Raw genomic sequence first — 17,380 nt, 5'->3', positions numbered from 1 at the left:
ATGGAGTCACTATGAAAAAACTACTAGGTGACCACTTTACCTTTTACATCATAGAATATATATACATGACAAATTTAGAGGCCATAAAGTTCAGCTATTCCAGACTAACTCATCTTGACAAGCTAGTTAGAGTTCAACCAATTTTAACTTGGGCAATTAAACAACTCCGGTTCAATTGAACTCGAACTACTTTAGATAAACGACACTCAATTAAGCATAAAATCAAAGTCGAGGTGGATATGCTAGTAAACCCCACCATAAGCAACAACCTTTAACAATCTATCAAAAGCTCCATCTTTACAACGTTTTAGTTATAAGGAAAATGAATATACAAGATTGACTAACCACTCAATTAACAATGTGTCAAATGTCAAAGGAGCATACTTCTCAGTGATCTCTCTCCAATGATGCAAGTTCATCTCACTACCAAATTTTTCCCACAAGAATTTGGAATTAGAGTTCTGATGCACAAAACTAGGAAGATGGAGTTTGTTTCAACTTCTTGACGTTCTCCCAGCAAAAGCTTCACTTTTGCAGTTGTAGTTTCCCAATTGAATGCAAGTACACAGAAACGGAAACAACCCTAAAAAAAACAACCAATGAATTCCGATGCATATGCAAGAATACATGTAGGCCTGGACTTGATCATGGTGTAGGAAATCAGTAACATAGTTGACTTTTGGCCTCATCGGTTTGTCAATTAAAAATTGAAGCAAAGTGTTGCAGAGAGAAATGGATGCTTACGTGGAGCCGAGGAAGAAGGCGAGTGACAGATGAAAGCGAAAAAGGAACACTGACACAATGGCCGTTAGAAGCATTGCGACTGAAGTGGAATATACCTGCAAATGTTGGGTGTCAAAACAAACAGGGAAACACTTGTGCTGGCTAGTTATAGCGGGGTAGGGCATAGTCAACTCCCAAATTTGTTTTGCATCACTAACAACTTAGGCACAGAAATCCAAATTTTCTCTTGAAAACGAGTTTTATCTCATATATTAATTAATGATATGGATGTTGTGCTTATCGTTCAAACTAGTACTTTTATAGGGCTTAATACATGTCATCACGAAACGTAGAGGTGCTTTTACCTTTACAATGTTATCAGCATATTTCATAACCATTGAAACTGCGATCCCACTGCAATGGAAACGCCAGATTCAGTGAAGTGCAGAAAAAGATATCAGATAACTAAACTTGAATCATAGAGTATCTACCTGAGTGCATGATTCAAAATCATACAAACTGTAATGAAGGAATAACCATTAAAGAATCCTCTGCAAAGAAACAAATTGCCCAATCAGGTCATACATGACGGTTCTAGATCAGATAATTTGATGGTGACATTGAGGAAATGGAAATAAAAAGTCTGTATATTACTTGCTCATAACTTCATCATAGTCCTGGACCCAAATTGCAATTAGATTAAAAACCATCCCGAATATGTATAACCAGAAATTCTGCACATTAATATTTCTTGAAGGGCGTTTCTTAATAATAGCCTGCAAGAAGAAAACAGAGAGAATTCTTGTTGCTTAGCATTGATAGATCCTGTTTACCACAAACATAAGTGGAGATGCAGAGCACAAACATACGATACCATAGCCGTAACACAGAGGTTCACATTTAATTGGATCATATGCTAACATTGCACAACTGGTCAGACAGAATATACCTCTGTGTACACCCCAGCAAAGCCACTTAGAAGCGCCATAACCTGGAAGATAAATTTCATATGCTGAAATCAGACTGGAGTCAGGAACAACGCTTAGAAGGGAAAGGTAGATACAAACAGAATGGTTAGTTTAAGACTCACAATGGCCATCACCCACCCAACCTTGGATTGGAGTTTGAAGAACCTGATCAGAACTGCACAAAAGATGGCATTAAAATACAAATTGGGACCAACAAGGCAAAAATTACTGTAGCAGTGGTCAAGTATATTATTCCTACTTGGAATTCAGCTGAGCCGTTGTGCATCCAGCACATAACAAAATAAAAGCTGCCCACTGAATTTCACTTAACCTGAAAAAAAGAATTACCATAGTTAAGCAACAATCACCAAACTTTTCATACATATTTATGTTTGATTGTGAAGATGGGGACAAATACAATAGTTACATTCTATCCAAGTTAGTCCACTGCTACATAACAAAGTTGCAACTTGAACCAAAGGATTGAAGTCACACAGGATTTGGCAAGATGTGGAAATTGCCATGTATTTATTTATTCTTTTTAAACTACTAACCAATTTGAGATGGTAAAATTAGAATATCCTTCACCTTTGGAACTTATAGCAAAAAATGATTGAAGGGGCGTTTGGTTTGGGGGAATACAAGTAGGGAATGGGAATAACAATCAATGTTAGTGTTTGGTTTACAAGAATGGGAATACAAATGGGGGAATGATTCCTTATTAGTGGGTAATGGTTCATTCCTGTGTCCCACCCTTCAATCATCTATTCCTGTATTTGCAGTAATCAAAATATTCCCCTAATACCAAAAATACCCTTAACCTAATATTTCCCATCGCATCTCCTCTCCTCTCTTTGCAGCTGCTCTCGAAACGCCGCCGCCACCTCGATCAAATGGAAGAAATGTAGTACCTGTTCGATCAGAGGAAGAAATCCACCGACATTAGGGAAAATAATGGAGCCGTCATCTGATATGCCACCGTCTCCTCCAACTCCCACAGCAATATCGTCTTTGTTCACCAACGCTACCAAAAGCAGTGCACTCCCTTTCTCTGAATTCATTCCCATCTTCTCTGAATTACTGATCCCCCTCTCCCTCCCTCCCTCCCTCCCTCCCTCTTCAATCCTATCACGTACGGAACTCGCTGCATACCGGCAAATCGAAGTGATCCATGTCGAAGGGAAGGAGATGACTTAGGAAGAGAAGGAAGGATTGACGAGAGGAAGAAGAAACAGGGGTGGCCTGGAAAAATGGAGAAGCAGATGACCACTGTTATATTTCTATTTCAAATTAAAATGAATCAAATTAAAATACATAAATAATTAAAATGAAAAAATTAAAATATCTTTTATAATAATTTTAACATATATGTTATTTTAAAAATAGAAATATTATTATTTTTAATAATTTTTAATGTATTAACTAATAAGGTTAAAATTGGAAATTTATTTGATTCCCATTACTAATGTTGATTGAAACAAACATTATCAATTATAATCATATCCATTTCGGATTTTGAACCAAACACTAATAATGCAATCCTGATTCTCATTCCTATTGACCCTATAATCAAATCCATTCCTATTCCAATTGATAAATTTGAACCAAACGCCCCCTCAATTGAGGAATAAGTGGAAAAGGGAGCACTTTTGAAAATTGAAGATCCACAATTTTACTGTCCTGGGCAATGTTGTCAAAATCGCGAGTCGGAATGTAGAATCGCACGATTCTACGCGTTTTTGGTGGCCTTCCGCGTTGCGTGCCCAGGCGGAAGCGGAATCGGGTGGAATCGTGCAGAATCGCGTGGAAGCGTAGCGGAAATCGTAGACTCGTAAGAGTCCAACGATTCTACGCGAAATGTCCGCTGGTTTTCCAAGACCGGAAGGTCGATCGCAGCGATCGATCAAACACGGGTCCAAGAAACCCTAACTTTCCTAAGTCGCGTCGCGAGCCATCGTCGCCGCAACTGCTGTGCTTCGTTCTTCTTCAGCAACCATCGTCTCCTTCACGTACGCGTCTGTCTCCTCCTCCCTGTGCGTCCGGTGTGCGTCGACCGGCACTGTGACTGACTTCGATTAAAGGTACGCCACCATCCGCCTCTGTCCCTTCTCCATCTATCTTATCTGTGGGTCTCTGTTCTTTACTTCTTTGGCCGTCTCTGTCCCGTCTGCATCTCTGAAGGCTATTGGCCACGTCTGTGGTTCGCGAGCTGCTGTTGCAGAGTTGTAGTGTCGTTGGTGAAGCTGAAGCTGCGTGGTGGTGTTCTTGTTCTTCTTTAATTTCACGAAAATGAGTAGAGAAGCTAGTGTTGGTGGGTCTGGTGAAGCAAGCTCCAATAGTGGTGCAGCCACTCCAAGCGTAGCTTCCACAACTAGTGGAACTTCAGATTCCAAAAGATTGGCAGTGAATGCTCCTGGAAATAGATCTGATCCAGGTTGGAAACATGGAATTGCAGTTGATGAAAATCCAAAGAAAGTGCAATGCAAATACTGTCAAAAGGTGATAAATGGAGGGATTTATAGACTCAAGCATCATTTGGCAGGAACACAAAAGGATGTTGGAGCATGCAAGGCTGTTAGTGATGATGTAAGGAAGGAAATGTGGAAAATTGTATCCTCATTGCAAGAAAATTTAATAAAGAGGGCAAAGGAGATTGAAGGAAGATCAAGTGATTCAAGTCCTCTTGGCCAATATGAAGATGAGGAGGTGGAGGGTGCAAAAAGACAAAGGCGAGAAATTGCAAAGAATCCTGCTGATCTATTCAAGAAAAGGGGTGTGAGTAGTCAAACTACCATCAATGGCATTTTCAAGAAGAATTTGAGGGAGGAAGCTTGCCAAGGGATTGCCTCTTTTTTCTACAATAATGCTATACCTTTTCATGTGGCAAAAAGTGATGAATTCAAGAAGATGCTAGACTTGGTTGCAAGACATGGTATTGGCTTTAAGCCTCCATCCTACCATGAGATTAGAGTCAAGTATTTGAAACAACAAGTTGATTGCACCAAAGAAGTTATAGAGCAGCACAAAGCATTTTGGAAGAAAATGGGATGCACAATTATGACTGATGGGTGGACAGATAAGAGGAGGAGGACTATATTAAACTTCTTGGTTAATAGTCCTATGGGAACCATTTTTTTGAAGTCAATTGATGCATCTGATATATCTAAAACAGCTGACAAGATTTTCAAGTTGATGGATGAAATTGTTGAAGAAGTTGGTGAAGAGAATGTAGTGCAAATTGTCACAGACAATGCAGCAAACTACAAAGCAGCCGGGGAGATGTTGATGGGGAAGAGAAAGAGGCTATATTGGACGCCTTGTGCAGCTCATTGCATCGATTTAATGTTGGAGGATTTTGAAAAAAAGATACCAATACATAAAGAGACAATTGCACGAGGTAAAAAGATCACAACTTACATCTATTCAAGGACTGCGCTTATTTCTCTATTGCATCATTTTACCAAAGAAAAGGATTTGATTAGACCAGCCACTACCCGTTTTGCCACATCTTACTTGACTTTGGGTTGCTTGAATGACAATAAGGGAGCATTGATTAGAATGTTTACATCCAAAGAATGGAAATCTAGTCAATTTGCAAAGACTAAAGATGGAAAGGTTATTGAAAATGTGGTAATGGATAAGGACTTCTGGAAAAGCATTATTACATGCTTGAGGAGTGCTTATCCTTTGATCAAAGTCCTTCGTTTGGTAGACTCAGATGAGAAGCCTGCCATGGGGTTCATTTATGAGGAAATGGACAGGGCCAAAGAAAAGATACAAGCTGCCTTTAATGGTATTAAGAAAAGGTAACTTAATTTATTACTAATTATTAAATACTCGTATAAATTTATAATTTCTTGGAAACTAATTCAAATTTTTTCTCACTCTTTAGTTACTTGCCTCTATGGGAAATTATAGATGCAAGATGGGATAATCAACTACATCGGCCTTTGCATGCTGCGGGCTATTACCTTAACCCTCAATTTCATTACAGTCCTAATTTTAAAGCTGACTTTGAAGTGAAAAGAGGAATATATGATTGTCTACAAAGGATGGTTGAAAGTATGGAAGAAGTAAAGAAGATTGATGCTCAACTGGAAGACTTCAAATATCGAAAGAAATTCTTTGGTAGTGCAGTAGCCACTTGTGGAATTGAAACCAAAACTCCAGCACAATGGTGGGAATCATATGGTTATGAACATCCTGAGTTGCAAAAGTTTGCTATTCGTGTTTTGAGCTTGACATGCAGCTCATCTGGCTGTGAGAGGAATTGGAGTGCATTTGAGATGGTATTGCATTTCATTCTTGAATGAAATTACCTAGTTGTATGTGATTATATGAGTATGTGTTAATTGATTTTGTTATTATTTAGGTCCACACTAAGAGAAGAAATCGTTTGAAGGCAAAAACGATGAATGACGTAGTCTTTGTGATGGCTAATTCAAAATTAGCCAAGAAGAAGGAATTGAGGAAAGTCAATGACTATAGCATTGATGACCTAGCTTCTGATGATGATTGGATTGTGGATGATAGTGAAAATTTAGATTTGGATGCTTCAAATGAAGATTTGGTTCCAGTTGAAGAAGGACCTAGTAGTGGAGCACCTCATGATGATTTGGAGCTGCCTAGTTATGATGATGATGAAGTTGAAGAAGGTGGAGATGCCATGGAGGATGCTGGAGATGAAGAACACATGGAGGATGATTATGAATTCATGAATTTATGAAGCTTAGAACTTGACTATTATTTTTCATGTTGTAGACTTATATGTTATCTAAAATTTGTGACTTATGACTTATTTTATGTGTGGATTGTAGAAGACCTTATAAATGTTTAGTTTAATCAAATGTTTAATGTGTTTTTGAGGTTATTAATCTTATCTATGTTATTTTCTATGAGTATATATATGTTTATATATAATTTTACATTTTGGTAGAAACCTACGATTCGTGTTACGATACTACGAGTTTACGATTCTACAACTCCCTTCCGTTTCAACGTAGAATCTCGATTTTGACAACCTTGGTCCTGGGAATCATATTTCCAAATTCCAATCTAATTACTACCAAGAATTAGTGTCAGAATACACAATTTACAAGAGAACACAGGAACATAAGATAAAAGTGGAAACACCAACTTTCAATAAATGTCTTGAACACAATTATTACCAGATTCCTTGAAGTTTGATCAATAGTAGACTTTTCCCTTCTTTAGTTCAATCATCACAGTTATGTGAAATGTGAGCAAATAAAGAAATAAGCTATTAGCTGCACAAGGATCAACATGAAGAAATATCATCTTTTTTTTTCGCACAACACATGAAACAATTTATTTAGTTCTTCTGGAATTAATGCTTGATGAGCGGTGGGGTGTGGGGCCTTCAAACTCACAGGTCCATGTCTATGTTCAGAAAATGGTCTCGTCACTTTCCTTTTACAATGAAACTTTGATACAAAAATTATCATACAACTAAAGGTTTTCAGGGTAATGATAAGCTATTGGTTTTCAATCGATGTGAATAAAAACAAAGCAATTTTCTTGATTACTAAAATATCAGTTGGAGAGGAGTTTTGGCACAACGATAATGTTTTTGCTTTGTGATCTAAAGGTCATGGGTTCGAATTTTGGAAACAGTCTCTTGCAAACAAAAGCAGAGTAAGGCTGCGTACAATGGATCCTTCCCACGGATCCTGGATGACGGGAGCTTCGTACACCGGACTGCCCTTTTTTACTAAAATGTCAGTTGGAGGTCACATGTTTGAATCTTGGAAACAATCTCTTGTAAAGCAGGATATGGCTACATACAATAGATTCTTCCCCGGTATCCCACATTAGCGGGAGCTTTGTGCACTAGGCTACCCTTTTATTAAAATGTCAATTAATGAAGGGGAGCTTTGCACAACGATAAAGTTGTTTTCATGTGACCTAGAGTCTAGGTCACATATTCAAGTCTCGGAAACACTCTTGCAAAGCAAGGTAAAGTCGCATACAATAGATCCTTCCCTAGGACCCCGCATTGGCAGGAGCTCCATGTACCGGGCTACCCTTTAATAACTCTATGGATTGTCATAAAGAACATCATTTAGGAACTCAAAAAAAAAAATGTTACAAGAAATTAGTCACAAAAGTTGCATAGTATACCACAGTTGCAAAATATAGATGATTAATGTACAGTAAACGGAGTCAAAACAGTTGTAATTGTCCATCAAATGAAGAAGATGAACTTTTATGGGAGATGATTAGATGGTAACTTTTACCAAATATATTTCTTACTTCTTCTTCAAAATGATACGGTATAAAATACCAGTGCTAATGATATTTAGGTTCTTCAGTATCTGGTAAACAGGACTACAGGAGCATCCACATACGCAAAGATGTAATACTGTTTGCATAAAATATCATTAGATCTTTATATTCGGATTCAAATTCCCCCACAAGAGAAAAAAAATGCATACCTGCATTAAATTTTTAACAAGATATAGTAACGCAGGGATTGGATAAACACTGACTTCACCAAAAGTTGTAGATAACCTAATATCGTTAGATCAAAACAAACAATTAGTTAGGAGTAAGAAATACAATCACAGTACATACCACTAGTGAGGATGAAGTAAATCATAAAAGATATTAGCACATTGACCAAGAAATCAGCAGACTTGTTTTATATATTAAAATAATCTTGAAAGAAAGCATTTTTTATATCAAGCACATAAGCAAAGAGACATTATAAATGCAAAACATGATGACCAAAACAAAACAAGAATTTGACAATTCACAGATGATAAGTATAGAATTTAACCTGTTCTTGATCAACCAACAAAATCAAACTAAAATTTCCTAAAAGCTGCTACAAACCCTTCTCAGCAATGATTCAAAGTTCTAAAATCAACATACACAAAGGGGAAGGAAAATGTATGCACTTGGTGATCCTTGAAACATTCAAATGTCGATGTATTACTATAAAAAAATCAATGGTCAAGATGTAGCTTACTTATTGTCAGCTGTAACCCCATGACTATTCCAGATTCTAACCAGCGCTGCAAGTGAGAAGATGCATTTTAAAGCCTCCACCTATCAAACATAACGAGAATGCAACTTGTGCTTATGATATTTCTCTGCCATATCACTTTAATGAGTCATATTGAATTTTGATTTTGTCAACATAGTATAACAAAATCTGCTATGCTTTTACATGCCAAAGAGATATCCTGTTACTTGGATAGTGCTGCTAAAATTGGTTTCACATTCTACACTCACTGAAAAATTGGCCGTGGTTACACTGTAGTCATATTTTCCAGCTCTTTTAGACCACACAATGAGTATTGCTTGTGAGCTTGTAAGCAATGCCAATGCAAGCGTGACAATTGACCTGAGGAGGCAGTAAAATTAGAGCTTTGCACAATAGAACTACAGAAGATAATCTACATATTCTACAAGACAAAGTCATAGCATACAATTTTGTATATTCTTAACTTAGTATTATTTCCATGAGAAAAAAAAAGATTTATTACTTTAGCTTCCAATTAGGTTTGTTGATAGTGACAGCTCCAGAGTTAGACACAATATCAACTGTATTGCAGAAAATCACAGTTAATCATAGGGAGGACATTAATGTAATTATATGAAACCAATGTTTCAGGATGACATATTGGAGTTGAAAAGCATACCTCCAGAGAAAGGCTTCCCATATTGACTCTCCATATCGGTCGGCGGTTTACCATCGTAATCTTCCTGCAAGTTACCAAATCATGTAGGTCAGTAGATTCAAGGAGAAGCCATTGAGAATAACCATCGAATTTAATCGGCGAAATCAAGTTGAGAATCCCTAATCTAATAAGAGCAAATGCGCAAAACCAAAAGGCGCGCGCTTTGTTCCGGGGAAATCACGGAACCAACCACCGCATTTCGGATCCAGTAAAAGCATCATCTCAAACACAGAAAAACAAACAAAGATCGGCCGTTCCTCCAATGAAACCCTTCCTTTTCTGTTAATTCTGTAGGGTTCCGAAGAGATCTAGAGCAGCCGACGCCAGATTAACTTACCCAAAAGCAATTGAATAGCGATGAAATCCTTACCTGGTCCTTGATTCTTCTATACTCCATCTCCGAACGAAGAACGAGCGCTGCGAGCAGATCAGCTGGCTTTCTGTTTGGCTCAGTGATGGTTCTGTCGTTCACTCTCCGGCGCGCTGGCTTCCCCGTCACCGACTCATATTGTATTTCACCTGACGACCCAATTTTTCACTTTTCCACCCTTTATATTGATCTCTGCTCAAAATATCCTCAAAAATGTTAGATCTTATTAAGTTTTTAAATTATCTTTATTTCACCTATAAAAATTAATATTATTAGTCATATCATTTTTTTATAAATAAAATAGCAATATTGATTATTAGATCATGAAATAATATTAGTTTGAATGCATTAATAGTTTGCCACCGATTTTAAAATATAAGATGAATTGTCGGTGAAACAAATATTAATTTAAATATAATTAGTGAAACCTAAATTTTTGAAAACCATGATTATCCTATAATTCTATTTTTGGAGAATCAATTATACTTCCCTAAATTATTCAAAGTGATATTCCATGATAACAAGTTTATTCTTAATAAGTCTACATAATCTCGCTTTAGATTAGCATATCACACATATGACATATTTCAAACTCTTAAAATAAATGATTGACTTCTCAAGTGCCAAAGTGAATAGGTGAACCCTATCAGCTATTGAGCTTAGTTCTTTGAGTTCTATATTTGGCTTGGTTCCTTGAGGTTTATATTCAAAGTTGTTTCATAAGCCTCAATTTAACTCCCCATAGTTAGAGCCATCTCTCTGGCTCTCCATCGAACTTGGTTCCTCACACTCTATTCTTTAAACCTAATAGGTTACCTTCACGATCGTTTCATACTATTAGGATAAAATAAAACAGCGGAATAGCGCTCATGACTTTCACTTGTTTCAGAATCGCAAAACTCGAGTAATAAACGCAGCGGAAATAAAACAGTCAAACACTCAAACACAAGTGATTTACTTGGTTCGGAGCCTGTGGCGACTCCTACTCCAAGGCCCACGCTCGTTGAGCGTTTACGTTGGGCAACAACTATAATATCGTAAAATTCAGTACAAGTATAGAATGAGTACACAAGAACTTTAAAGTAATACCGACAACTAAATTATGGAAGACGGAGCGCCGGGTTGTCGGGAGCTTGTCGCAGCTTGATCGGAAGCTTTCGTTAGCAACACGTTGGAGATGGTTCGCTTTAGAATTGTTGTTTTTGGCTCCTGCTCGAATCCCTCTTTTATACAGTGCTGGAGGCGCCTCCAACACCATCCAAGGCGCCTCCAATCCTCCCTAGTCAGCCGCGTGGATCACTGCTGAACTCGTCGCACCTTATCAGCTTGAAGGCGCCTTCTATCCCTGGTCCAAGGCGCCTTCAGTCACGTTGAGGGCGCCTCCAACTCCTCTGGACAGCTGGCTTCGGCTTGCACCCGAGGTGCCTCCAAGCTCCATGGAGGCGCCTCAGACACTGTTCATCCGAGGTATAAGTTGCTTCTTTGTTCCTGCAAAATGTGTTAGTCCCAAACACATACCGTGCAAAACAAAGTTAGCACAGAATAAGTATACTAAGTGAAATATTGATAGTCAACGGACTGTCCGGGTCTGACTTCGGATTTCCAACCGGAAACCCTAGGTCGACCCGACGCCTACAGCTCCCTCTACGGAGAACGCGTCCTCACCTACTCCCCTCAGGAGAGATTACCTGGTGTCAGTCCGGTCCTCCAGATCGACTGGACTTTCTGCCTAAAGTTACCACCTCCTAGGACCTAGGGTTACCGCCCCCTAGGGTTTTTCGCCACCTAAGGTTACCACCCCCTAGGACCTAAGGTTACCCCCCCCCCCCTTAGGATTTTCCTCCATCTAGGGTTACCACCCCCTAAGACCTAAGGTTACAGCCCCTTAGGACTTTCCTTCACCTAGGGTTACCGCCCCTAGGACCTAAGGTTACCGCCCTTTAGGATTTTTTACCACATAGGGTTACTACCCCCTAAAACCTAGGGTTACCACCCCCTAGGGTTTTTCACCTGTCTAACCGTAGTTAGGACTTTCCTGCAATCTCATTTAAGCACATTAGATAACAATTAATCTTAACTTTGAATCCCTTTTCCATTATCAAAACTAAGGTTCGATCGTCGGATGCTTCCCGCACCAACAATCTCCCCCTTTTTGATTATGGCAACCGAAATTCAAAATTAAGTAAAAATATGCAATAAAGAATAAGCATAAGCATGATAAACACAAGCATGATAAATTTAGCTTCCTTAAAATAAACTCCCCCTTAATATTAGCTCCCCTTTTTCTTTAAGTTCTTTTAATTTTCAAAGAAACTTTCAATAAGTTTTTTGAATTTGCTACCATTTTCAAATCAAAGAAAATTTAAGTAAGTTCTTTGAATTTGTCACTAAGTAAGTTCTTTGAATTTGCTAGCATTTTCAAATCAAAGAAAATTTAAGTAAGTTCTTTGAATTTGTCACTCTCCCCCTTTGCCATATATCAAAAACTTTTGTAGAGAGAAAGAGACACGTTGAAAAGTCTAAGTTTTAAAACCAATAAATTTAGTGTTAAAAAAGTTTACTATAAACCAACAATTTTGTAGGTTTTACTAAAAATTGAAGAACTCTTTTTACTTAGCCATCATTTGTGCAAAGTTAGGTTAAATTTTGAAAAAATTGACACAGATGATTTTCAATAGGCAAGTTTCGAAAATAGTAGGCTAACTTTGTAAAAGAGAAATTTTGAAAGGCTTTGTTGAAAAATATTCGTTAAATTTTTAAAGCCTTTTAAGGATCATTAATTTTGAATTAGTTTAACACTTCTGAAAAGTTGGGTTAACTTGAGACCTTAATTTTTGAAATGGAATTCAAAAGGTTAGTTTTGAAGACGACTATAGAAGTCAAAACAAAATTTTTAATAATTTGAAAATCCTTAAAGGCAAGGGAGGAGTAGTAAGATTAAAGTCCTAATGTCCAAGCATGAGTTGAAAATGAATCAGTTGGGTATCAGAGCCTTAAAGTGTAAGCTGAGTTAATTTGAAATTTTAATATCCTTGACCAACTGTCTAACCTTTAGCTACTGGCTGAATACTTAGAGGGCACCAATTTTCACTTGGTTAGTCAAGTTAAGTTAGTAATCCAGTTAGATTTGACTAGGGCTGGATCATTTAACTTGATTAATGTAGAGTTAGTTTTTAATGCCCAGACTCACTATGATGCACAGATATAAGCATTCTAGAGTCCAGGCTGTACCCTATGCATCTCACGCCGTTCTAAGTTTCTTTCAAACACAAACAAGTTATGCCTAGTGTGTTTGTGAGATGCTCTGGCTGAAGCTAGGGGAGCATGATATCTAAGGGGAATATTCTAGGCTAAGTCCAAATTTTGAAAGACTAATAAGATTGGGATTTTGAAAACATTATTTTCCTAGAATTTTAAAAGATAAGGCAATTTTGAAAAAAAAAATTTAAGTCCGATGTAGGAAAGTTGTTTGAAAATTAAGATCTATTCTACCCAACACATTCCTACTTGTCTTCTAAGTGTACTGAACTCGAGTTCAGGTAAGGGTTTTGTGAAAATGTCAGCTATGTTAGATTTGAACTCAACATGGTTAAGTACAATTTCACCTCTAGCTACATGATCCCTTACAAAGTGGTGTTTTACCTCTATGTATTTAGTTCTAGAGTGGTGAATTGGATTTTTTTTGTTAGATTAATTGAACTCATATTATCAATAAATTTTTTTGTATTTTTATATTCTAGTTGATAGTCTTTTAGTGTATGCATCATCCACAGAAGTTGAGAAGTGCATTCTCCTAGGACTATATATTCAGCTTCTGTAGTGAATAGAGCAACGTAGTGTTACTTTTTGCTTAACCAACTTACTAGGCACTGACCTAGAATTTGGCAGCTATCACTTGTGCTTTTTCTATCTAATTTACACTCGGCATAATCTGAATCAGAATAGCCAAAAAGGTCAAAGGTGCAGGTTCTAGGGTACCAGAGTCCTACATTTAGGGTGCCCTTGATGTATCTAAGTATTCTTTTAGCAAATGTTAGATGTGACTCTTTTGCACAGGATTGGTATCTTGCGCACATACCTACTGCAAATAGTATGTCGGGTCGACTTGCAGTTAGGTAGAGTAAGCTGTCTATTACGCTTCTATAGTATTTTGGATCTACTGGTTTTCCTTCTGGGTCAGCATCAATGTTGATATTAGTTGACATTGGTGTATTTATGATTTTTGAATTTTTCATGCCAAATTTTTTAATTAATTCCTTAGCATATTTGGTTTCGTATATGTAAATTTTATCCTTTGTTTGCTTAATTTGTAGACCTAAGAAAAAGTAAAGTTCCCCTACTAAACTCATTTCAAACTCTCTTTCCATTAAGTTCGTAAATTCTTTTAAAAATTTTGAGTTTGTTGAGCCAAATATTATATCATCTACATAAATTTGAGCTATGAAAATGTCTTTTTCTAAGGTTTTTACAAAAAGGGTTGGATCTACTTGTCCTTGGTGGAACCCTTTTTCTAAAAGATAATTAGATAGTCGTTCATACCAAGTCCTATGTGCTTGTTTTAGTCCATATAGGGCCTTTTTTAGTCTAAGGATATGGTTTGGATGCTCTAAGTCTTCAAATCCAGGGGGTTGGCTAACATACACTTCTTCTTTAATAATTCCGTTTAGGAAGGCGGATTTTACATCCATTTGGTAGAGCTTGAATCCCTTGTGTGCTGCATAGGCTAGCAGCATCCAAATTGATTCAAGTCTAGCTACAGGGGTGTAGGTCTCATCATAGTCTAACCCTTCTACTTGGTTAAACCCTTTAACTACTAATCTTTCTTTGTTTCTAACTATTTCACCTTGATCATTTAGTTTGTTTCTGAAAATCCATTTAGTATCAATTATAGTTTTATCAGTGGGTTTCGATACTAAGTCCCAGATATGGTTTCTTTCAAATTGGGCTAATTCTTTCTGCATTGCTAATGTCCAGTCTGGATCGGGTAGAGCTTCGTCTATAGTTTTGGGTTCAATTTCAGATATCAAGGCTATTTGGCTACTGTTTCTATAAGATGACCTAGTTCTAACTCCTAGAGAGGGATCACCCAAGATTTGGTCAGATAGGTGATTTGTGTTTGTTTTTGTTGGTCTTAGGTTTGGGTTAGAGATTGGTTCTTCAGATTCATTGGGTTCAGGTTGAATTTCGTCATCTTCTGTATTTAGTGGGTTAATATTTTCTATATTATTTTCATTTGTTATAGTGGTTACCTTATTATCTTCATCAAATATTACATTTATTGTTCTTCAACTTTTAGGGTATGTTCATTATACACTTTATATGCCCTACTAGTTGTTGAATACCCTAAAATATTTTTGTGGTTGTTTTTGATGAAAATTTTCCTAAATAGCCTTTAGTATTTAAAATATATACTTTACATCCAAAGACTTTTAGATAATTTAGATTAGGAATTTTATTATAATATATTTCATAGGGTGTTTTGTTGTGAGATTTGTTAAGTAAAATTCTATTTTGTATATAACATGTTGTATTTATTGCTTTGGCCTATAATTGGTCGGATAGCTCGTATTCGTTTAACATAGTCCTAGCGGCTTCTTGTAGGGTTCGGTTTTTACGCTATACTTGTAACACCTACGAAATTATACGATAGGTATATGAATATTATTTTCCTTAGAGCATAAAGAAATGAGAAGAATAGGAGAAAAAGGAAAATAAAAACAAAAGAAAATATAGAATAAGAAGAGGTGAGGTCAAGGATTGAACCTTGAACCTCCCATAATTTATGGAGATAAATTGATGAATGATAACCATTAGGATAAGGAGAAATAATTGGATAGAAAGGAATGAAAAATTTAGTTAAAGGAGAAAAGAAAACTAAGCAAAAAGAGCAAGAGAAAACCATGTTACTTACCTTCTTTTCCCTCTTGGTTAAGAAAAGGAGCAAGCAAAAGAGGGATTGTCTACTTCCCTCCCTCTCTCTATTTTCATGGGAATTAAAGGAGTGGGGGAAAAGAGGAGTTGAGGGAATGAATGAGGACATGTTTCATTTGGCAAAGGGATAAATAGGTTTAGAGAAGAAAAACAAGGGATTAAATTTATTTTCTTCTTCCTCCTTCTCCCTTCTTCATTCTTCACCGAACCAAGAAAACTTCCCTCTCCTCATTCCAATAGCTAAGTTAAGTTCTTCTCCAAGAAAGCTAATTTCCGAGAAGAAACCTTCAAGTTCTAGCCCTTACAAGAAAAGGAAACAAAAGGAGGTACAAGAAGAAGAAGCTTCCTCCTTCCTTGACACCTAGAACACTTTTCTCTCTAAGGAAAACCACAAGCGAAAGGATGTAAGTTCCCCTCACCTGTGGTACAATAGCTCTTGTTGTTCTATGAAGATTCGGTTACATAAAAATCTAAGAAAACATCATGAAGAATTCCAACCAAGACAAAACCAAAGGAAGGACCTAGAGAATGAAAAGATCTAAATTTGATATGCTCGATATTTTTCTTGTAACATGTATTTTATGATAAGGATTTATCTCATGTCTCTATGTTAAAATGTTTGGTAGAACTTAGATTCATGAGTATTCGGCCATGGTAGAACTAAGGGCCTAGGAGAGCTTTAATTTAAAACTAAGCATGTCATGATCTCCCTAAGATAAGATATGAAACTATTATGATATGCCCATGATTGTATGTTAAGTTGAATTCTATTTCATGTCCATGAAGGTTCAGCCATGTTTAGTTTTTGAAGCCTAGGAGAATTTAAAACAAGTCTAAGATGCTCATGACCTCCTTGATGAAATGTTATGAAACTAACTTAATGTTCTTATGTTTATTGTTGCATGGAAATTAAATTACATGCTCTATAACATTCGGCCACATCATGTTCAAGGGCTTAGGAAATTTAGAACCTAACTCAACTATGCTCATGTTATTCCTTGAAATGTTTACTATGAAAGTTGTTTAAGGTTCTCATGCTTTTAGGACACTTGAACCCTAGTTTTAAGCCCTACAAGTTTCGGCCACTTCATGATTAAGGGCTTAGGAAACTTAGAACCTAACTCAACTATGCTCATGTTATTCCTTGAAAGATTTGCTATGAAAGTTGTTTAAGGTTCTCATGCTTTAGGGACACTTGAACCTTAGTTTTAAGTCCTATAATATTCGGCCACATCATGTTCAAAGGCTTAGGAAACTTAGAACCTAACTCAACTATGCTCATGTTATTCCTTGAAATATTTGCTATGAAAGTTGTTTAAGGTTCTCATGCTTTTAGGACACTTGAACCTTAGTTTTAAGTCCTATAACATTCGGCCACATCATGTTCAAGGGCTTAGGAAATTTAGAACCTAACTCAACCATGCTCATGTTATTCCTTGAAATATTTGCTATGAAAGTTGTTGAAGGTTCTCATGCTTTTAGGACACTTGAACCCTAGTTTTAAGCCCTACAAGTTTCGGCCACTTCATGATTAAGGGCTAGGAAACTTAGAACCTAACTCAACTATACTCATATTATTCCTTGAAATATTTGCTATGAAAGTTGTTTAAGGTTCTCATGCTTTTAGGACACTTGAACTTTAGTTTTAAGTCCTATAACGCTCGGCCACTTCATGTTTAAGG

General features: G+C 36.9%; 1 protein-coding gene and 1 pseudogene across 1 annotated transcript; one reads left to right on the top strand and one right to left on the bottom strand.

The window, feature by feature from the left end:
* Window positions 1-283: 283 nt before the first annotated feature.
* On the bottom strand, window positions 284-9,959 carry LOC122054849 (annotated as a pseudogene).
* LOC122054840 lies at window positions 3,918-6,603 on the top strand. The gene is made up of 3 exons (XM_042616270.1): window positions 3,918-5,497; window positions 5,584-5,980; window positions 6,064-6,603. Exons 1-3 carry the CDS (start codon window positions 3,981-3,983, stop codon window positions 6,415-6,417), a joined length of 2,268 nt encoding a protein of 755 aa, XP_042472204.1. The 5' UTR covers window positions 3,918-3,980; the 3' UTR covers window positions 6,418-6,603.
* Window positions 9,960-17,380: the final 7,421 nt, after the last annotated feature.

Source organism: Zingiber officinale, chromosome 1B, assembly GCF_018446385.1.
Source record: "Zingiber officinale cultivar Zhangliang chromosome 1B, Zo_v1.1, whole genome shotgun sequence".
Lineage (NCBI taxonomy): Eukaryota > Viridiplantae > Streptophyta > Magnoliopsida > Zingiberales > Zingiberaceae > Zingiber > Zingiber officinale.
Note: the sequence above shows the minus strand (reverse complement) of the source record. Positions and strands in the feature narration are given on the sequence as shown.

What these genes read in the sequence shown, in the direction of transcription:
- LOC122054840 (XM_042616270.1), top strand. Translation starts at nt 3,981, where the DNA reads ATGAGTAGAGAAGCTAGTGTTGGTGGGTCTGGTGAAGCAAGCTCCAAT. An exon ending in TTTAATGGTATTAAGAAAAG is followed by an intron (nt 5,498 to 5,583) that starts GTAACTTAATTT and finishes CTCACTCTTTAG; the next exon opens with TTACTTGCCTCTATGGGAAA. An exon ending in ATTGGAGTGCATTTGAGATG is followed by an intron (nt 5,981 to 6,063) that starts GTATTGCATTTC and finishes GTTATTATTTAG; the next exon opens with GTCCACACTAAGAGAAGAAA.